Genomic DNA, 20,724 nt, shown 5'->3' on the forward strand with positions numbered 1-20,724 from the left:
GAAGTACATTGCCTGATTGCACTCAAACCAGTGCTAATCAATCTGATGTTTTATCGCATTGCACTTGTCCGTGAAAATCACAAGTGGAACCGAGCACTTAGATGTTGTCTGGATCTTCTCACAATTTTCTGGTTATGGAGACTGCTGGTTACAATTAGGAGGGGACAGGTTGGGTTATACAGGAGACCTGCAGCTCTGTGATATCTACTGCTGTCAGTTTTGGTCATTTATGATCTTTTCTGTTCTTAATCATTTCACGTGACTTCTCCATCTGTCTGTGACTTTTACAATATTATTTTCAGGGTGAAGATCTGACCCATATTAATACTACAGAGACATATGTAAGGGGTGATGGGTGGTGTAAAGAGGAGATTCCTACAGATAACCGCACAGGTGAGTAGTGACCACTAAATGCAGAGAAGTCACAGATGTTACTCCATCACTGGCATCTATAATAACTTTATATAATTTATCAGAGTGTGTTCACATGGAATTTTAGATGTGAATTTTATGCTTAAAAATGTAGGTTCTGCTTCATTAAGACTTGCACTTTGGACGCCGGTCTTAATGAAGGGGTGTGGTGAGGTAAGATGAGCCAAACTCATTAATTGGAAAATGATAATCCCTTAACGACCTAGGATGCACTGGCACATCCTTGGTCGCTTTCCTCCGGCTACTGCGGACTTAGGCGACGGCTAAGGTTGCCTGTTAACCCTTTAGATTGCACTGTGAAGCACTGACATCACGATTTGAAGAGCCTCAGTGGGGATCCCTGCAGCCATCAGTGGCTCCTTGATGCGATCATGAGGCATCAATGTGTGCTGATGACCCCTGCCGGTACCATGACTCACGTCCTGTGAGAGCCAACAGAGTGCCGGTACTCACAGGAGATGAGCCATAACGTCCCCTAGGGGAACCAGTAGAATCAATTAAAAATGTAATGAAAAAAAAAAAGTTTTCAAAAATATAAATAATACCTAAAAGTTCAAATCACTGCTCCCTTTTTGCCATTGAAAATAAAACAATTTGAAAAATACACATCTTTGGTATTGTTGCGTTCAAAAACGCCTGATTTATCAAAATATAAAATAAATTATTCTAATCAGTATACGGCGTGGCGAGAAAAATAAATCCAAACGCCAAAGTTATATTTTCGGTCACTGCAATATTGCATTACAATGCAATAACTAACAGCGCATCTACACAAAAATGATAATATTAGAACCGCAAGCTGAAGATGCAAAAAAATAAGCAGTCACTGAGCCCCAGATTCCGAAAAATGAGAACGCTACCGGTCTCATAAAATGGCAAACTTCTGAATTTTTTTCACCACTTACGTAAAAGTATACATGTTTAGAATCTACAAACTCATACTGACCTGAGGCATCATACTGATATATTCGTTTTACCATATAGGGAACAGGGTGAATAAAAAAAAACCCAAAAAAACATTGTGGAATTTCATTTTTTTCTTTTTACTATTTCTTCACATTTGGTATTTTTCCCCCCTTTTCCAGTAGACTATGTTGGAAAATGAATGGTGTCATTCAAAAGTACAAGTCGTCCCGCAAAAAATAAACCCTTATATGGCAATATACAAAAAGTTAAGCTCTCGGAGGAAGGGGAGCAAAAAACGGTTAAAGGGAAGGTGTTGTCCAAGAAAAAAAAAAATTTCAATAACTGAAAAAAAAAAAAGGAAAGTATTAATGTTTTAGGCCCTGTGCACACACTGCATTTTTGCTGCATAAATTTCTTGAGAAAAATGGTTGTAACCTTTCTGCAGACATTCCCCAGCAAAACCTATGGGAAAAAAAAGTAGGTGTGCGCACACTGCGTTTTTTTTTCTCAAGAACATTCTTTCTACAGAATTTCTTGAGAAAAAGCATGTGCATGTCACTTCTTTTCTGCAGGTACCTGCGTTTTTTGCCATAGATAATGGTAAAAAAAAATGCAGGAACCAACCTGTGGAAAAAATACGCACCAAAACGCGGTAAAAACACACGCTTTTTGGTGCATTATTGTGCGTTTTTTTAACGCAATTGCGCTAATCTTTCAGACTCAAGAAATTTCTTGAAAAAACTCCTTTTTTTTTAGTGCGCACAGGGCCTTATTTATTTTGTTTAAATATTATTTGTTTTTAATTGAGCAAAATATAAAACAAAAAATTAAAGTTTGATATTTTCCACTCTTAAACACTAGGGGGAGCAGCTGCTGTTATCCTACTGCAGAGCTACTGTAGAACTAGCTCACATTACAAATGCAGTAAAAGTGGGCTGAATCTACTCTCCTGTGTGTGATGTCACAGCCCCCCCCTATCGTTCTGGGTGTTTCCAAAAGGATAAGAGAGTATACTGTGCTCCGCTGTATTTCGCTGTATACTGCGCTCCTCAGTGTACTGTGCTCCGCTGTATTTCGCTGAATACTGCGCTCCTCAGTATACTGTGCTCTGCTGCATTCCGTGCTCCACTGTATTTCGCTGTATACTGCGCTCCTCAGTATACTATGCTTTGCTGTATTCCGTGCTCCGCTGTATTTCGCTGTATACTGTGCTCCTCAGTATACTGTGCTCTGCTGAGCTGAAGAGCAGAGGCCCAAGGTGAGCACAAGAGAGTGGGGGGAGCTGTGGCTGCAGGGAGATCGGCGGGGAGAGGAGAGCAGGAGGGAGAGAACAGCGAAGGAGAGTGAGGAGTGTGACAGGGAGAGAGTAGTGGCGGTGGTGGGGAGAGGAGTAGCAGCTCTGGGGGGGTGCTGTGGGTGGGAGGGAGAGGCGGCGGCCCGGTGCCAGTACTCACACATCCCGGCCGGTGACAGGGGGAAAGTGCAGCATACCTGTGAGTTGCACAAAGATGGCAGAGATCTCCTCCCTCTGTTGTGACGGCCCAGGGGGCGTGTCTATTTCACAGCAGAAGCTGTTTCTGTGTTAAGTATAGAGGTCGGAGCCCGACAACAGTCTTCTATGCACAGGCGCTGCTGTATTTGAGGCAACTGTCATTCCTCACAGAAAATCCAAGATGGCAGCCCCAGTATTTCATTAAAACTAGAATTAAATCAAAACTAAATAAACAGTGAATTTTATTTTGTATTAAGAATACTTGATTCCATAATCACTTTTATTAATACAAAAAAAATACAAAACGAAAAGGTGACAGCTTAACTTTAATTAATTCTGTACGTTTTCTCTATGGCGTGTGCCTTGTCAGAAATGCTGCTGCATTTAAGGCCTGGAGTAACATTTCTGGAGTAACTTTCACCACCAGAGTAGAGGAACTTTTGAACTATTCTCCGGAGGGGCGACACCACGCCCTATCCATGCTTTGCCCACTTTGGTGGATCTGGACAGGACTGATGTAAAAACATCCAAAGTTGTAAGATTTTGTGGCTCTTCAAAGTGTTTTACTCCAGAAGACTGAAACAGAAAACTGCCATAAACCCTTTGAATCAATTGTGTATTTGAGGGAAACTTACAGGTATGGAATAGCTCAGGGGAAGGTTATTCTGTTTATTATGTGCTCTCCTGGATCTGCTGGAGGCTTCTGTGTGAATTTTAGTATAAGGCCAGAATCACACTTGCTAGTGCCTCGCGTGTAACTCGCGCGAGTCTCTCATGGTAGAACCCGGCATGGCCGCACACTATGCATACAGGAGCGTCTGAGCTGCATAGAGATACATGCAACCGACCCGCTCCTGTCAGGGGAGTGTGCGGCCAAGCCAGGTTCTACCATGAGAGACTCACGCGAGGCACTAGCAAGTGTGATTCTGGCCTAATGCCTTTTAGACGTCGTCCTACTGCAGACAAGATGTTTAATAAGGCTGGATGTAGACGGCCATGTAAATAATAGTGAACGTTATATTTGCAGAATGCAGACCTATTCGGCTTTGTGTGCAGCTCTAGATTTGCGCTGTTGATGGGTGCAGGAGCCGCCATCTATTGTATGAAATATCTTGGTACAATAATTGGATTAGAATAAAGCAGAGATTAGCGGATCGGAGAGAATTTACTTGTCACTGTTTGAACAACTTGTTATTCGATTTGCACAAATCACCAGTTTCTTTTTGCAGATAATTGCACGGTTGTAGCCAAGTGTGTCTATATAATAATTTTTATTTCTATCCCACCGACCTATTCCGCAGCACTGTTCAAAGAAGAAAAAACATTACAGAGTAACACATAGTACAACATATACTATGAGGAGTGGAGGCAGGGACGTACGTAGAAATCATGGGGTCCCATAGCACAAAACCAAATTGGGCTCAACCATGAAAAAAATAATAATATTCAGTGGGGTATAAGAAATCCAAGTAGTACAGGGTTAAATCCTAGCACTATAGTCCTTGATTAGGTGCACCTGCATAGCTATGACTAGAACCAGACATTGAGTTCACTTGTCGGTCAGTTGGGTGGGAGCTGAGCAAAGTGGAGTGTGAAGTCTCCTTTGAAAGGAAATGTGTGCTGAAAACAGAGAAATGTTTCCTTGGTGATCACGTTTAACACAAGTGTGATCTACTGACTCAGGTGGAAAATGTCAAGGCTTTCCTGACTGTCTTTAAGAGGGTGACAGTACAATGGACAGAGGTCCTAGCTCTGTACCTTACTGAGGAACCACAGAAAGCGTACTACAACCTTGCCCTGCATGATACCAAAGAGAATAGAAAGCTGAAGGTGGAGATTATGGCACGTTTGGGTGTAACCCTAGCTGGTGGGCACAACATATGCACCTCTGGCACAACCAAAGTGCAAAACCTGATGCAAAAATGGCTGCAGCCTGAAACTTGGTTTCCAGCACAGTTGTATACTAATTTATTCACTAGCTACCTAAATCTTTTGCAAAGCTAGGTTTCCCAAGGAGACCCACAGAATGCAGACGACCTTGTGGAGAGATACTTGGCAGTGAAGAACTACTTGAGCAATCAGAGGAGCCTGAAGTCACCTCTCTGGAATACCCAACAAAGGGGCATTCATGTCTGAGTTGCTCACAAAGACCCAGGACTCGTCAAAGCTGACTTCAAGGGGTACCTCTCATACCATTGTCTGTTGGAGGTGTCGTAACCATGGGTCATATATCAGCCCATTGCCCGCTAGTATCAGAACCGATGAACTGTTTCATTGGCTGATGAGTCTTTTTTTTTTTTTTTCCGCGTGCCAGGTGACTGTGGACGGCATCAAAGTGATGTAGCTCCTGCACTCAGGGAGTTTGGCAACCCTGCTGAGGGCCATATTTCTGCATTTGCTAGTTCCTGGGTTGGGGGTGGGGGTAAGATGCATCCATGGGGATGTCAAGAACTATCTCTTGGCCCAGGCCACTATATATTGCACAAAGTTTGGTTCTGTATCCCACAAAATGGAAGTGGTCAAGGGCATGTTGCATGCTATTGTTATCAGTCGAGATTTGGGACTTATGAGCTAAATTTGTTGCACCTAGTAGGCCGACATGCCGCGAGAATTCAGCTATGGAAATGATTACTAGCGATGTGAGTGAGCACCAAAAGGCTCAGGTGCTCATTACTCGAATCAAGTACATTGGACTGTTCAGGGGTCTTGACTCGAGTAAAAAGTATAGTGGAAGGCAATGGGAAACTCAAGCATTTTTTTTCTTTTCATCAGACCCTCCCACGAAATCTGGGAGGGAAGGACAATAAAAAGTAAAGAAAAAAAAAAAAAAGTAGCTTTTTTATTATAACTAGCCAAGTTAACGCAGGCAGCTAGGGGCTAATATTTCAAGTTGGGAAGGACCATGGTCATTTGGCCCTTTCCAGCCAAAAATAGCAGCCCGCAGCTGCCCCAGAAGTGGCGCATCACATTACATGCCCTAATTCTAGCGCTTTGCCTGTCTGTTGCTGATTGCTCGGTGGGGTGGTAATCGGGGTATTGGATTTTGGAGTTAATGTCAGCTGTGAATTGTTAGCTCACATGAAGTCAAGGGGTTATTATTGGATAGGCATGTATCACACATCCTCATTACTAACCCAGTAAGTAAAAAAAAAAAAACACGTCCACAGGAAATAATACTTTGTTTGACTAAAAACTCCACTACACTATCCCTTGTTCACCAATTTATTTAAAAAAATAATAAAAATTAGAGCGCCATGAAGATTTTGAAGTAATCCAACTTAGTCCAAAAATAGAAACATGAAAGACCTGAAATTAAATAGTTAAAGAAATAAAAGCATAAGACAGTTTCTCGTTCACCACTCTGTTAGCTCCTAACCGCCCTCTGCATGTTCTCTCATTCACCTATTTATTTAAAAAAAATAAAAAGCCATGAAGATTCTGAAGTAATACACCGAATCCGATGTCGTAAAAAAATGGAAACCGGAAAGACATAAAAAGGAATAATATAAAAAATAAAGACAAGAGATAGTCCCTCGTTCATCACTTTATTAGCTCCCCCCCAAAAAACATTAGCTCTGATGTAATCCATGGTGATCCCACGACATCGACCAATTCTGTTGTACAATTTATGGAGCCTCATTCACAGAACAAAGCTTCATAAGTCACTCCCAATCATTTCTCACAATTAGTCACGTCAGTAACTCAGTAACGTCTCTTATGAAACCTTCCGGGTCTCGCACTGCCCTCCTCGAGACCCGATGAGGGTGATGAGGTCATGTAAGATTACTGACTTAATTATTGCTGTCGCCGGGTCATGCAGAGGACAGCGCTACACCCGGAATGTCTCACGAGCAATGACATTACGGACATCACCGCTCGAGAGAAATGACCAGGAGTAACTTATGAAGCTTCATACTTTGAATGTGGCTTTATAGCTTGTATGACAGAATCTGTGGATATCGTGGGATCACCATGAATTATATCTGAGCTGTGGTTTTTTTGGGTGGAGGCTAGCTAATTATTATTTTATGTCTTCCAGTTTTCCATTTTTTTTACTTTATCGGATTCGGTGGATTACTTCAGAATCTTCATGGCTTTTTTTTACATTTTTTTTTCTTGTTTTTAAGTAAATTGGTGAATGAGAAATTTGGGAAGTGTTGTGATTTATTTTTTTTTTCCCTCTTTATACCGAGTTGGTATTCGTTCTTTCTGATAGACGCCTCTCCATTATCAACCACTGGGCTTGATGCCAGCTACACTACACAGCTGACATAAACCCCCAAAAATATTATCTCTATTACCACCGCACCAGGGCAATCGGAAAGACTTGGGGTAAACAACCGGAATTGGGACAGCTAATGCATGCGCCACTTCGGGGTGCAGTTATGGGAAGGTGTTTTTAGGCAGCAAAGGAAAAAAATAACCATGGGAGTTCCCACACTGATAATATCCGCCTACAGCTGTCTGTTTAACTATAGCTAGCTATGAAAAATAGGTGGGGGGGACCAAATCACTTTTTTTTTTTAATTATAATTTTCTTTTTTTAGCTTAAAACAGCCTTAACACCCTTTAGGCTACATGCGCATGCAGCGGTTTTTTTCGCATTTTTTGGTGCAGTTTTGTTGTCAGAACTTTCTGACATCAGAATTCAGATTTGCTATGTGCACCTTGCAGTTTGTCAGCGTTTTTTTTGTCAAATGTTTATGACATAAAAGATGCAGCATGTTCATTCTTCTAGCAAATTTGTCAACATTTGTCACAAAAACGCACCAAAAACGCAACTACATTACAAGCGGGGGTTTTTTTTACATTTCCAGGCTCTCTCTGACAACGTGCAGCTTTGGTTGCAGTTTGTGAGCACAAAAAGCTGCAGTGTGCGCATGTAGCCTAGTGCCACATAAAAGGCACTAAAGGGTGCACGTTTATAATATGTAGAGGAGTGGAACGTTTTATGGATGCAGAATTCTATCTAATCTATCCTACTTACTTAAGGCTATGTGTACATGTCATGTTTTTGCCGAGTGTTTTTGTGTTTTTTGTGTTTTTGATTGCTGATTTCTTACAAAAACTGAAGGAAATCCTGTTGCCAGCAAAATCGATGAGACTCTTAAATTGTCATGCACACAATGCTTATTTCTGACTTGCAGATTTGGTACAGAAGAAATCTGCAGCATGTCAATTCTTTCAATGCTTTTGCCACATTTTTTTATGCATTTAAGGAAATCTTGATGTCAGCAAAGTCCATGAGAATCCTGAAATGCCAAGCACACAAGTGAGCGGAGGTTTAGGATTCATGCGGAAATGTAACACCGTGAAAGCGTGAACAAACATTGAAACTGTGAATACAACTTAAGTGCGTTTACATAGCATAAAACGCACCTAAAAACACATATAAAACGATAAATAATTAAAAAAAATAAGTACAGGGGTCCCCTTTAATTTTGATAACTGGCCAATGTAAAGCAGATAGCTGTCGGCTGGTATTATCAAGCTGTGATGGTCCATGGTTATTTGGCCCTTCCCAGCCTAAAAAATAACAGCCCACATTTGCCCCAAAATTGGCACATTCATAAAATGCACCAATTTTGGTGCTTCGTACTGGCTATTTCTGATTGCCGTGGTGCATTGGCAATTGGGGTGGTATTTTTTGGGAGTGTTGTCAGCTGATATCAAGCCCAGGGGTTAGTAATTGAAACGTCTAATCTATTGGAAACCCCCATTACTAACCCGGTAAATGAAAAGTGGAAAAAAAAAAAACACACACAGGAAAAAAGTTTCTTTGACTAAAGACTCTCCGACACTATATTCCTCATTCAACAGTTTTATTATTTTTTAAAAATGAGAGAGCTCCGGCACACTATTAATTACCCAAGGAAAAAACGAATAAATACTGGAATACTGTTCTTTTCTTTATTGGTTAAAAATATTCAATGTGAAGTGCTGTATAGTGTCAATGTCCGCCACAAGTGACGTTTCGGCCTACTCGCCTTCTTCAGACCGGACCATCTAAATACAAAGTAATATGCAAACACCAATCAAGGACAAATTAAAACATCTCGTATAGTAGTACAAGTATATACAATAATCAGAATGAATATATATAAGGATAAACCATCATCAACTAAGTACAGCAAAAATTGTAATAAATGATACCTAGAATATGTACCATCAAGTATAACGAAGGTAAAAATGTGAAGTGTCAATGTATAACCTAATCAAAGAAAGAGAATAAGTGAGATACGAGGTGACGCAGGTGTGTTCGCTGCCAACAGAGTGAGAGGGTGTAATATGAAATATGGGTGGTTTATCGAAGGATATGTACGTTAAGATGATCACCAGATGGATGTTACACTAAAATCGTACCTTAGTTTTAAAAACAGGAGACTTGCAATGGGAACATGGATCCGGCATATAAAGGCCACTCTAATATATAAAGAACAAAATTATGATGATACCGTGTTTTTCCAAAAATAAGACACTGTCTTATATTTTTTTTTGCCCCCCAAAAAAGCACTAGGGCTTATTTTTGGAGGAGGTCTTATTCTTGGAGAAAAACGGTTGGGGGTAAGTTTACCCCCCCAAAAAGCAGACCCCCCCACTTCGAAGGAGACTCATGCTCACCAGACCAGGACGTCTGCGTGGTTCCCAGGTTCTCCTGTGATCTCTGGTCGGTGCTGCACGCCGTCCTACCCTGCTGCTAGCTGACACACAGCAGATCACACACAGCAGATCACACACACACACACACACACACACAGCAGATCGCAGATATACACAGCAGAGCACACACAGCCGATCACAGATACACACAGCCGATTACATATACACACATCCGATCGCAAGCACACACACAGCAGATCACACACACACAGCAGATCACACACACACAGCAGATCGCAGGCACACACAGCCGAACACAGATACACAGCCGATCGCAGTCACACACAGTCGATCACAGATACACACATCCGATCGCAGGCACACACAGTCGATCAGATAAACACATCCGATCACAGGCACACACAGCCGATCACAGACACACATAGCCGATCACAAGAACACACAGCCGATCACAGGCACACATCCGATCACAGACACACACAGCCGATCACAGATATACACACAGCCAAACGCAGACACACACACAGCCGATTGCAGACACACAGCAGATCACACATACACACACATACACACACACTCACATCACATCCAGGACTTACGGCCGCAGGGAATAAGAGCAAGTCACGTGTCCGGCCGCAGGTCCTGTTCGTTGCGCTCCACTGCACTGCCTCTCAGGATTCTGCCGGCGAGAAGAGATCGGTGTCGCTGGATGAGGTGAGTGTGTGTGCGATCCGATGTGTGTGTGTGATTTGAAGTTTGCGTGTAATCTGATTATGTGTGTAATCTGACTGTGTGTGCGATTCGATGTTTGTGTGTAAGATCTTGTGTGTGTGTGAGATCTGATTGTGTGTGTGTGTGTGTGTGTGAGAGCTGATGTGTGCGGGTGTGTGATCACTGCAGGTGCTGCCGTTCAGTGTCGGGTGAGTGTAATTGCCGGGTGCCCCCGTGTATAATGAAGTGTCCTGCAGTATCTGTATCTTTTTTAGCTGCACGGACACTTCATTATTGATTTGCGACTAGGGCTTATTTTCGGGGGAGGGCTTATATTTAAGCCTTTCTCCGAAAATGCTGAAAATCCCTGCTAGGGCTTATTTTTGGGGGAGGTCTTATTTTTGTAAAAAGACGGTATATGATAATATATAACTGGGTAGTAGACTAGTTAGTAGGCTACTAGTATAATGTAGTACAACATGTAATGTCTTATGTCGTGTGTAACATCAAGACACACAGTGGACCATAAAGGAATATTATGCTATACCAAAATAAATTCCTCTGTACAAACAGATGATATGGGATAGTAGATCACAATCTGCAGGCAGTAAAGCACAAAATTATAACCAGTGCGCGGTTAGACTGAATATGACATGCTAATATATCAGGGAGGCACATACCTAATGGTAGGAAAAGTGATCTCGAGTAGAGAAACAAATCTCAGGTAGTGCAGAAAGTAGTATAGCCTTACAAGACTCTAGAGACTGAGAAAATAACGGATCTAATTAGCACAAGTAAATCACTGCATTGTCCATCTGGAGGAAAACACTCACCAATGGCCGCCAGAAAGGTAATAGGAGATGTGCCCATGTGCGTCCTGCTATATGCCGTGTCGCTTAGAGACTGACGTATTTATGCTGCCGGTGTGAGCACAGTGTATGGTGTAATATCCGGTCTGTGGAACGCAGAAGTGAGTGAGTGAAACGCACTCTGCGCATGCGCATAGACTGCTACGGCAGTCTAGAAAGAAGTGACATTACAGGCAAGAAAGTGAAGACTGTCCCAGCGCTCAAAGTGTAGCATCAGCAGGTTTTTTTGTGACAGCTAGTGCTCAATAGGTGAAGGGCTATTAACTCCCCGGAGGGGATATTCTGTTTATCTACTTGTTTATGTACTTATTTATTTAGACAAAGCTATATTTAAACCTACTGATATGTTCTGATTTTCAAATTCTATTTTTCCCATATATAGATACACTTCATTTCCTTTTAATAATTTATCTCCGGTCTTAGGAACTCTACATGATTCCTGTATTTCCCATTTTGGGCTCTCGTGTGTATATACCTAATCGATAATTATGCCTTAGGTACTATTGTTTATTTGTAAAAAATTAGATCCATTATTTTCTCAGTCTCCATAGAGTCTTGTAAGGCTATACTACTTTCTGCTCTACCTGAGATTTTTTTCTCTACTCGAAATCATTTTTCCTACCATTAGGTATATGCCTCCCTGATATATTTGCATGTCACATTCAGTCTAACCCCGCACTGGTTATAATTTTGTGCCTTCTCTACTACCTCCAGATTGTGATCTACTACCCCATATCATCTGTTTGTACAGAGGAATTTATTTTGGTATAGCATAATATTCCTTTATGGTCCACTATGTGTCTTGATGTTAAACATGACTTGTCTCTACATAAGACATTACAGGTAGTACTACATTATACTAGTAGCTTACTAACCAGTCTACTACCTAGTTATATATTCCTATCATATATCATCAGAATTTTGTTCTTTATATATTAGAGTGGCCTTTATATGCCGGATCCATGTTCCAATTGCAGGTCTCCTGTTTTTGAAACCCAGGTATGATTTTGATGTAACGTGACACCCACTATGTTACAATTTGGTCATTTTTTATCATTTCATACTACATTTATAGCACCACTAGGACCATCTTCTCTGCCGTCAGCAGGACGACCATAAGGTTACTTACCTCTAGCACATCTGATTAGTAATTTTGAAACTATCCTGTCTGTAGGTAAATTTGTTAATCATCTTCTCTAACCATTGGTAGACAGCATTATATTCCTTAATTGCTATTATCTGCTACACAGATGCTCCATGTTATTCCCCGATACATGATAAGGATCTGTTAATTATACCATCTTCCTTATATTGCCATTTACCTCATTTCAGGTATTCCAGTTTACCTACTTTTATTATTGCACAGTATATACCATATGCGTATATGTCTATATATAACCATTGTTTTTTTTGTTCCTATGTATTAGGCATCCACATTTGGGCGTATATATTACCTTACACTATTGCAATATAGTTTCCTGTTGTATCCATCTGGTGAACATCTTACCATACATATCCTTCGATAAACCACCCATATTTCATATTACACCCTCTCACTCTGTTAGTAAACACATCTGCGTTACCTCATATCTCACTTATTCTCTTTCTTTGATTAGGTTATACATTGACACTTCACATCTTTACCTCCGTTATACTTGATGGTACATATTTTAGGTATCATTTATTACATTTTTCTTTGTCGCTCCATTGGGAGACCCAGACAATTGGGTGTATAGCTTCTGCCTCTGGAGGCCACACAAAGTATTACACTTTAAAAAGTGTAACCCCTCCCCTCTGCCTATACACCCTCCCGTGGATCACGGGCTCCTCAGTTTTATGCTTTGTGTGGAAGGAGGCACACATCCACTCATGCATTCTCATACTTAGTTATGTCGGTTGGAAGAAAAGAGGACCCCCACGGGGCCCCCGGCATGTTCCCTTCTCACCCCACTATGTCGGCAGTGTTGTTAAGGTTAAGGTACCCATTGCGGGTACAGAGGCTGGAGCCACATGCCGTCTCCTTCACCATCCCTTATGCGGCTCTGGGAGAAGTGGGATCCTGAGCGGTCATCAATTTGCTGGCACCGTCCTCCATCCGCAGCCCCTGGTGGAACCTGCCGGACCGGAGCCTCTTCAACCTCAGGGACCGGGCCCTGCAACTTAAAGGTACTCTGTGTCCCCATAGGGGACTGTGCAGGGAGCGCACCAAGCCGCGGTAGTTGTGAAATTGAGGAGGCCAGTGGACTTCCGCGCTGACCGTGCCTGCTTGTCGGGCGCGGCCTCAAATTTAGTCCCCGGCTTCACCGCGGCCTAGTCGCGAAAATCCCGCCCCCGGGCCTGCCTGTCAGGGGTAAGGGTGGGATTACCGACATGACGTCGGATGTGAGGGCTGGAGCATCCTGCATGTCTTCCTCCCCCCTCATTGACCACTGTGGGGACCCCAGATTCCCGCTCTTTGCTGGCGCCGCCCTCGGCCCCACTCCTCCACTGAGAGCTCCGGCGGCCATTTTCTGGCATTCTGCTGGTGGATGCTTCTCAGTGAACAGCTCTGCAGCTCCGGGGGATCCACGGCAGAGAATCTGGAGGACACACTCCGCTCGTTAGCGGTCGGTAAGCCACACCGGTCACCCGGTGCTGGTCCCCCTAGGGTGCCGGAATAGATACATATATATATATATATATAATAGAAATATATATCTGTTCGGTCAGGCTGTATACCCTTTTCCCATATACCCTCAGTGGTCACTCTCCTAGGAGACAACAGCATGTCGTCCACAAGGAGCAAAGCTACTAAGGCACAGGTTTTTTTGGCGGCCTGTACCTCTTGTGAGGCTATGTTACCTGCGGGTTCCACCTACCCTCACTGTGAGCAATGCTCGACTCCTGCCTCGCTTGCTCAGCCGGAGCCTCGGGCACTGGTGGGCCCCTCGGCTCATGTAGACCCCCCTGCTCCCCCTGAGCAGGCTGCAGGGACAGAGTCACCGGTGTTGGCCTCTTTTGCTGAGAAACTCTCTCAGTCACTTTCTCAATCCATTGCACTGTCTATGGACAAATGGTCTTCTAAACTCCTTGAGGCATTGCAGTCCAGACCGGACCTTCCACAGGCCCCGGCCCCTGTTAGCTCGTCTCCTCCAGGCCCCTCTCGGTCCGCGCCGCAGCACTCTCCCAGGTTGGCCCCTAGGTCTCAGGCGGAGGACTCCTGCCCAGACCGCAGTCCCAGACCGGCTAAGCGGTCTCGCTGGGACTCTTCCCCGACTTCCTCACGCTGCTCGGGATCCCAGCTTGAGGACTCTCTGGAAGACGAGGCGGACGTGGGAGCTCAGGGCTCTGACCCTGACTTCGCCCTTAACCTTGATACACCTGAAGGGGACGCCTTAGTAAATGATCTTATCTCGTCCATCAACCAGGTGTTGGATCTCTCACCCCCGCCTCCTCCTGTAGAGGAGTCGGCGTCTCAGCAGGAGAAACACCAGTTTCGGTTCCCCAAAACGTACGCGCAATACGTTTTTTGATCACTCTAACTTCAGGGATGCTGTCCAGAAGCCCAGAGCGGTCCCGGACAAGCGCTTTGCTAAACGTCACACTGACACGCGTTACCCCTTTCCATCTGAAGTCGTTAAGGGTTGGGCTCACTGTCCCAAGGTGGATCCTCCAGTCTCCAGATTGGCTGCTAGGTCCGTTGTGTCTGTTGCAGATGGCTCATCCCTGAAGGATGCCACTGACAGACAGATAGAGCTCTTGGTGAAGTCCATCTATGAGGCCACGGGCGCGTCTTTCGCCCCGGCCTTTGCAGCCGTGTGGGCTCTCCAAGCAATCTCGGCTTGTCTGACTGAGATTAATGCTGTCACACGGAATTCTGCTCCGCATGTTTTGTCTTTGACCTCTCAGGCGTCAGACTTTTCGTCCTACGCCATGAACGCCGTCCTGGACTCCACTAGCCGTACGGCGGTAGCCTCTGCTAACTCCGTGGCAGTCCGCAGGGCCATGTGGCTGCGCGAATGGAAAGCAGACTCGGCTTCCAAGAGGTTCTTAACCGGTTTGCCCTTTTCTGGCGACCGTTTGTTTGGCGAACGATTGGATGAGATTATTAAGGAATCCAAGGGAAAGGACTCCTCCTTACCCCAGTCCAAACCTAAGAGACCTCAGCAGAGAAAAATCCAATCGAGGTTTCGGTCCTTTCGTCCCTCCGTCAAGCCCCAATCCTCTTCGTCCAACAGGCCGGAGAAAGGCCAGAGGAACTCCTATGCGTGGCGGTCCAAGTCACGCCCCCAAAAGGCCGCAGGAGGCACTGCCTCCAAGACGGCCTCCTCATGACTCTCCCCTAGCTGCATCCTCGGTCGGTGGCAGGCTCTCCCGCTTTGGCGACACCTGGTGGCCACATGTTCAAGACCGATGGGTGAGAGACATTCTGTCTCATGGTTACAGGATAGAGTTCAGCTCTCGTCCTGCGGCTCGTTTCTTCAGAACCTCTCCGCCCCCTGCTCAGGCCGACGCACTTTTTCAGGCAGTGGACGCTCTAAAGATAGAAGGAGTTGTGATCCCCGTTCCCCTTCAGGAACGTGGTCGCGGATTTTACTCCAACTTGTTCGTGGTGCCAAAAAAGGACGGGTCATTCCGTCCCGTTCTGGACCTCAAGCTACTCAACAGACATGTGAGAACCAGACGGTTTCGGATGGAATCTCTCCGCTCGGTCATCGCCTCGATGTCACAAGGAGACTTCCTAGCATCGATCGACATCAAGGATGCTTATCTCCATGTACCGATCGCACCCGAACATCAACGTTTCCTGCGTATCGCCATCGGGGACGAACACCTTCAGTTCGTGGTATTACCTTTCGGCCTGGCGACAGCCCCACGGGTTTTCACCAAAGTCATGGCATCCGTCGTGGTGGTTCTGCACTCTCAAGGCCACTCGGTGATCCCCTACTTGGATGATCTCCTAGTCAGGGCCCCTTCTCGGGTGGCGTGTCAACAAAGTCTAACCGTCGCTCTGGCGACTCTCCAGCAGTTCGGGTGGATCATCAACTTCCCGAAATCCAAGTTGACACCGACCCAATCACTGACTTACCTTGGGATGGAGTTTCATACCCAGCAAGCGTTAGTCAAGCTACCGAGCGACAAACAGCTTTCTCTGCAGGCAGGGGTGCAATCACTTCTTCGGAGTCAGTCACACCCCTTAAGGCGCCTCATGCACTTCCTGGGGAAGATGGTGGCAGCTATAGAGGCAGTCCCGTTCGCGCAATTCCATCTACGGCCACTCCAATGGGACATTCTCCGCAAATGGGACAAGAGTGCGGCTTCCCTCGACAAGAACGTCTCTTTCCCTTGCAACCAAAACATCACTTCAGTGGTGGCTCCTACCCACTTCTCTGTCGCGGGGAAAATCCTTCCTACCCCCAACCTGGGCTGTGGTCACCACGGACGCGAGCCTGTCAGGTTGGGGAGCAGTTTTTCTCCACCACAGGGCTCAGGGAACCTGGACTCCGATAGAATCATCCCTTCAGATCAATATCCTGGAGATAAGGGCAGTATATCTAGCCCTATTGGCTTTCCATCGGTGGCTGGAGGGCAGGCAGATCCGTATCCAGTCGGACAACGCCACTGCCGTCGCCTACATCAACCACCAAGGCGGCACTCGCAGTCGTCAAGCCTTCCAGGAAGTCCGACGGATTCTGCAGTGGGTGGAAGCCACAGGCTCCACCATCTCCGCAGTTCACATCCCGGGCGTAGAAAACTGGGAAGCAGATTTTCTCAGTCGTCAGGGCATGGACGCGGGGGAATGGTCTCTGCACCCAGACGTGTTTCGAGAGATCTGTCGCCGCTGGGGAACGCCGGACGTCGATCTCATGGCGTCACGGCACAACAACAAGGTCCCGGCCTTCATGGCACGGTCTCAGGATCACAGAGCTCTGGCGGCGGACGCGTTAGTCCAGGATTGGTCGCAGTTTCGACTGCCTTATGTGTTTCCCCCTCTGGCGATGCTGCCCAGAGTACTACGCAAGATCAGGTCCGACTGCCGTCGCGCCATTCTCGTCGCTCCAGACTGGCCGAGGCGGTCGTGGTATCCGGATCTGTTGCATCTCACGGTGGGTCAACCGTGGGCGCTTCCAGACCGCCCAGACTTGCTGTCACAAGGCCCGTTTTTCCATCTGAATTCTGTGGCCCTCAACCTGACTGTGTGGCCATTGAGTCCTGGCTCCTAGCGTCTTCAGGGTTATCTCAGGAGGTCATTGCCACCATGAGACAGGCCAGGAAGCCAACGTCCGCCAAGATCTATTACAGGTCTTGGCAAATCTTCCTATCCTGGTGCGCTAATAATGGTTTTCCTCCATGGCCGTTTGCCTTACCCACTTTTTCTTTCATTCCTTCAATCTGGAATGGACAAGGGTTTGTCCCTCGGCTCTCTCAAGGGCCAAGTATCGGCGCTCTCCGTGTTTTTTCAAAAGCGTCTAGCCAGGCTTCCGCAGGTCCGCACGTTCCTGCAGGGGGTTTGCCACATGGTCCCACCTTACAAACGTCCGCTGGAACCCTGGGATCTTAACAGGGTTCTGACGGCTCTTCAAAAACCACCTTTCGAGCCGCTGCGGGATGTCTCTCTCTCACGTCTTTCGCAGAAGGTGGCCTTCCTAGTGGCAGTCACATCACTTTGGAGAGTGTCTGAGCTCGCAGCGCTGTCATGCAAAGCCCCCTTCCTGGTTTTTCACCAGGATAAGGTGGTTCTGCGCCCTGTCCCGGAATTTTTCCCTAAGGTGGTATCCCCTTTTCATCTCAATCAGGATATCTCCTTGCCTTCCTTTTGCCCTAATCCAATTCACCAGTGTGAAAAGGATTTGCACTCTTTGGATCTAGTGAGAGCACTCCGGTTCTACGTGTCTCGCACGGCGCCCTTGCGCCGTTCAGATGCGCTCTTTGTCCTTGTCGCTGGCCAGCGTAAGGGCTCTCAGGCCTCCAAGTCAACCTTGGCTCGGTGGATCAAGGAACCGATTCTCGAGGCCTACCGTTCTTCCGGGCTTCCGCTCCCTTCAGGGCTGAAAGCCCATTCTACCAGAGCCGTGGGTGCGTCCTGGGCATTGCGGCACCGGGCTACGGCTCAGCAGGTGTGTCAGGCAGCTACGTGGTCTAGTCTGCACACTTTCACGAAACACTATCAAGTGCATACCTATGCTTCGGCAGACGCCAGTCTAGGTAGGCGAGTCCTTCAGTCGGCGGTTGCCCACCTGTAAGAGGGGGCCGTTTTCGGCTCTTTTTATCGAGGTATTCTTTTACCCACCCAGGGACTGCTCTTGGACGTCCCAATTGTCTGGGTCTCCCAATGGAGCGACAAAGAAAAAGGGAATTTTGTTTACTTACCGTAAATTCCTTTTCTTCTAGCTCCTATTGGGAGCCCCAGCACCCGCCCCTGTGCCCTTCGGGCTGGTTGTTCTTTTGTGTACACATGTTGTTCATGTTGAATTGTACTTTTGGTTCATGGTCTTCAGTTCTCCGAACATCCTTCGGATTGAATTTACCCTAGACCAATTTATAAGTTTTCTCCTTCCTGCTTTTGCACCAAAACTGAGGAGCCCGTGATCCACGGGAGGGTGTATAGGCAGAGGGGAGGGGTTACACTTTTTAAAGTGTAATACTTTGTGTGGCCTCCAGAGGCAGAAGCTATACACCCAATTGTCTGGGTCTCCCAATAGGAGCTAGAAGAAAAGGAATTTACGGTAAGTAAACAAAATTCCCTTTTTTGCTGTACTTAGTTGATAATGGTTTATCCTTATACATATTCATGCTGATTATTGTATATACTTGTACTACTATACCAGATGTTTTGATTTGTCATTGATTGGTGTTTGTATATTACTTTGCATTTAGATGGTCCGGTCCGATCGAAGGTTTGTTTAGGGAATTAATAGTGTGCTGGAGCTCTCTCTTTTTTATATTTGTCTTGTTTTCTGCTGAGCACCTAATCGGTGACGCTGGGTCTCATCTACTCTATATTATTTTTTAAAAATCCATGAAGTTCTGACATTCATGGTGTACTGGTCCCACGACATCCACTGAATCTGTTGAAGTACAGATTCAGTCACTTCCGGTCAGCTCCTTGAGAAATTCCAGGTCTGGCACTGACTGGGAGTGGAACTGACAATTCACAGCTGACATCAACCCCAAAAACCACTGCCAGATTGCCACCGCACCAGGGCAATTGCGAAGAGCCAGGGCAAAGCCCCATAGATGGCGCTTGTAATGTAATGTGCCACTCCTGGAAAGCTGCAGACTGTCTGCAGGCTGCTATTTTTAGGCTGGGAAGGGCCAAAAAGCATGGGCCCACCCAGCCTTATAATATCAGCCTCCAACTGCCTGCTTTACCTTTTCTAGTTGTCAAAAATGAGATAGACCTCAAATAATATTTTTAATATTTATTTATTAGGTTAAACAAGGCTAAAAACACCTTTTTAGTGCCCGTTGAAAGGCATTAGAGGGTGCAAGTGTACAACATGAAGGGAGAGAAATTTATTCCGTCAGATGGAAGTTGAGAAAACAGTTTGTGACAAGCATTACATCAACGGGTCAATGACTCATTGTGGCCAGCCAATCACCGTAATGCCAGTAGCCACATGCCTCCACCTGCATAGCCGCAGAGATTTCTTACATGGGATCTTTATGATGTTACATCATCATCATCTTCTTCCCATTTAGGTGCCTACAATATCGGATCTTCTCAATGGAGATTTTCTATATATCGAAGAGTTTTCCTGATTGATCCTTCAAAGACCGATAGGGACCGGGACATTATGGCTGAGAGGATATTACATCTCACCCTAGAGATCCTGTTCCAGCTTACTGGAGAGGTGAGAGATTCTAATGATGTCATATTATATCTGTCATGGCTCCACTGCGGGGTCTGACCCCACATTTCTAGATGGATGGTTGTCTGAAGTCCCAGCTCCATGGTTAAGATTTTGTTACTGAGACATTTCTATTGCTATTCCTTGAAGTTTGTGTAAATGCCTTCCCAGTTATCTCCGATTTTGTTTCATTTAGGTTTGGGAGGGTTTACAAGTATTCTGGTTTTTTGGGGTTTTTTTCATTCCTCTATGACTTTGCTTGCCCGTTCTTAGCCCTGTGTCTTTCCTTCTGCCTGTGTGCACTTCATTTTCTGGTTATTGTTATTTTTGAGTTGCACTAGGTTTATAGTTTAGGGTGCAGTTAAAGACACTTGGGGTAAGCCGTTGACAAGTGCTGGTGCTATTCTGTGATCTTAGGGTGACAACCTCTGCTATCAGGCAGAGACAAATCAGGGTCAAGTAGTAGCCTGTTTTGGAACCTGTGGAATTTCTGGTTTTACATCTCCCCTAGTTTGTCCATCCCTATGAGAGTGTTAGGGTTCAGTCGTCACAACAGCATTCTGATCTATGAAAATAACAGAGGGACACAATTGGAATTAAGGACTCTGGAAATGTCTGTAGTGAGATTTATTCATGTGTCTCTCCATATCCAGGATTACACAGTAGTGAAGACCTCTAGTGAGCGCTGTCACGACTCTGTGTCTGAGCGAAGACCCCTGAGCCCAATTATGGGGCCTCCACCTGAGCCCCTGATACATGAAGACATCAATGACCAGAATATCCTAGAACTCGCCTACAAGATGATTGAGCTGCTGACTGGAGAGGTGACACTGCTGGGAATGCTGGGACATTGTACAGTAAT

The 20,724-nt window shown here is 45.5% G+C and overlaps 2 protein-coding genes across 3 annotated transcripts in view; one reads left to right on the forward strand and one right to left on the reverse strand.

Annotated features, from left to right (window-relative positions):
* LOC142311975 (uncharacterized) overlaps positions 1-20,724 on the forward strand; it is a 452,821-nt gene that overhangs the window by 413,462 nt on the left and 18,635 nt on the right. The window contains exons 4-6 of one of the 2 annotated variants that reach the window (XM_075350844.1): positions 303-393; positions 19,714-19,865; positions 20,516-20,686. In XM_075350844.1, the coding sequence (XP_075206959.1) occupies positions 303-393; positions 19,714-19,865; positions 20,516-20,686 (414 nt within the window). The remainder of the gene's footprint in view (positions 1-302; positions 394-19,713; positions 19,866-20,515; positions 20,687-20,724) is intronic. The other variant, XM_075350843.1, reaches the window with a different exon arrangement.
* LOC142311970 (uncharacterized) overlaps positions 1-20,724 on the reverse strand; it is a 423,868-nt gene that overhangs the window by 177,431 nt on the left and 225,713 nt on the right.

Source organism: Anomaloglossus baeobatrachus, chromosome 5 (genome assembly GCF_048569485.1).
Source record: "Anomaloglossus baeobatrachus isolate aAnoBae1 chromosome 5, aAnoBae1.hap1, whole genome shotgun sequence".
Taxonomy (NCBI): Eukaryota; Metazoa; Chordata; class Amphibia; order Anura; family Aromobatidae; genus Anomaloglossus; species Anomaloglossus baeobatrachus.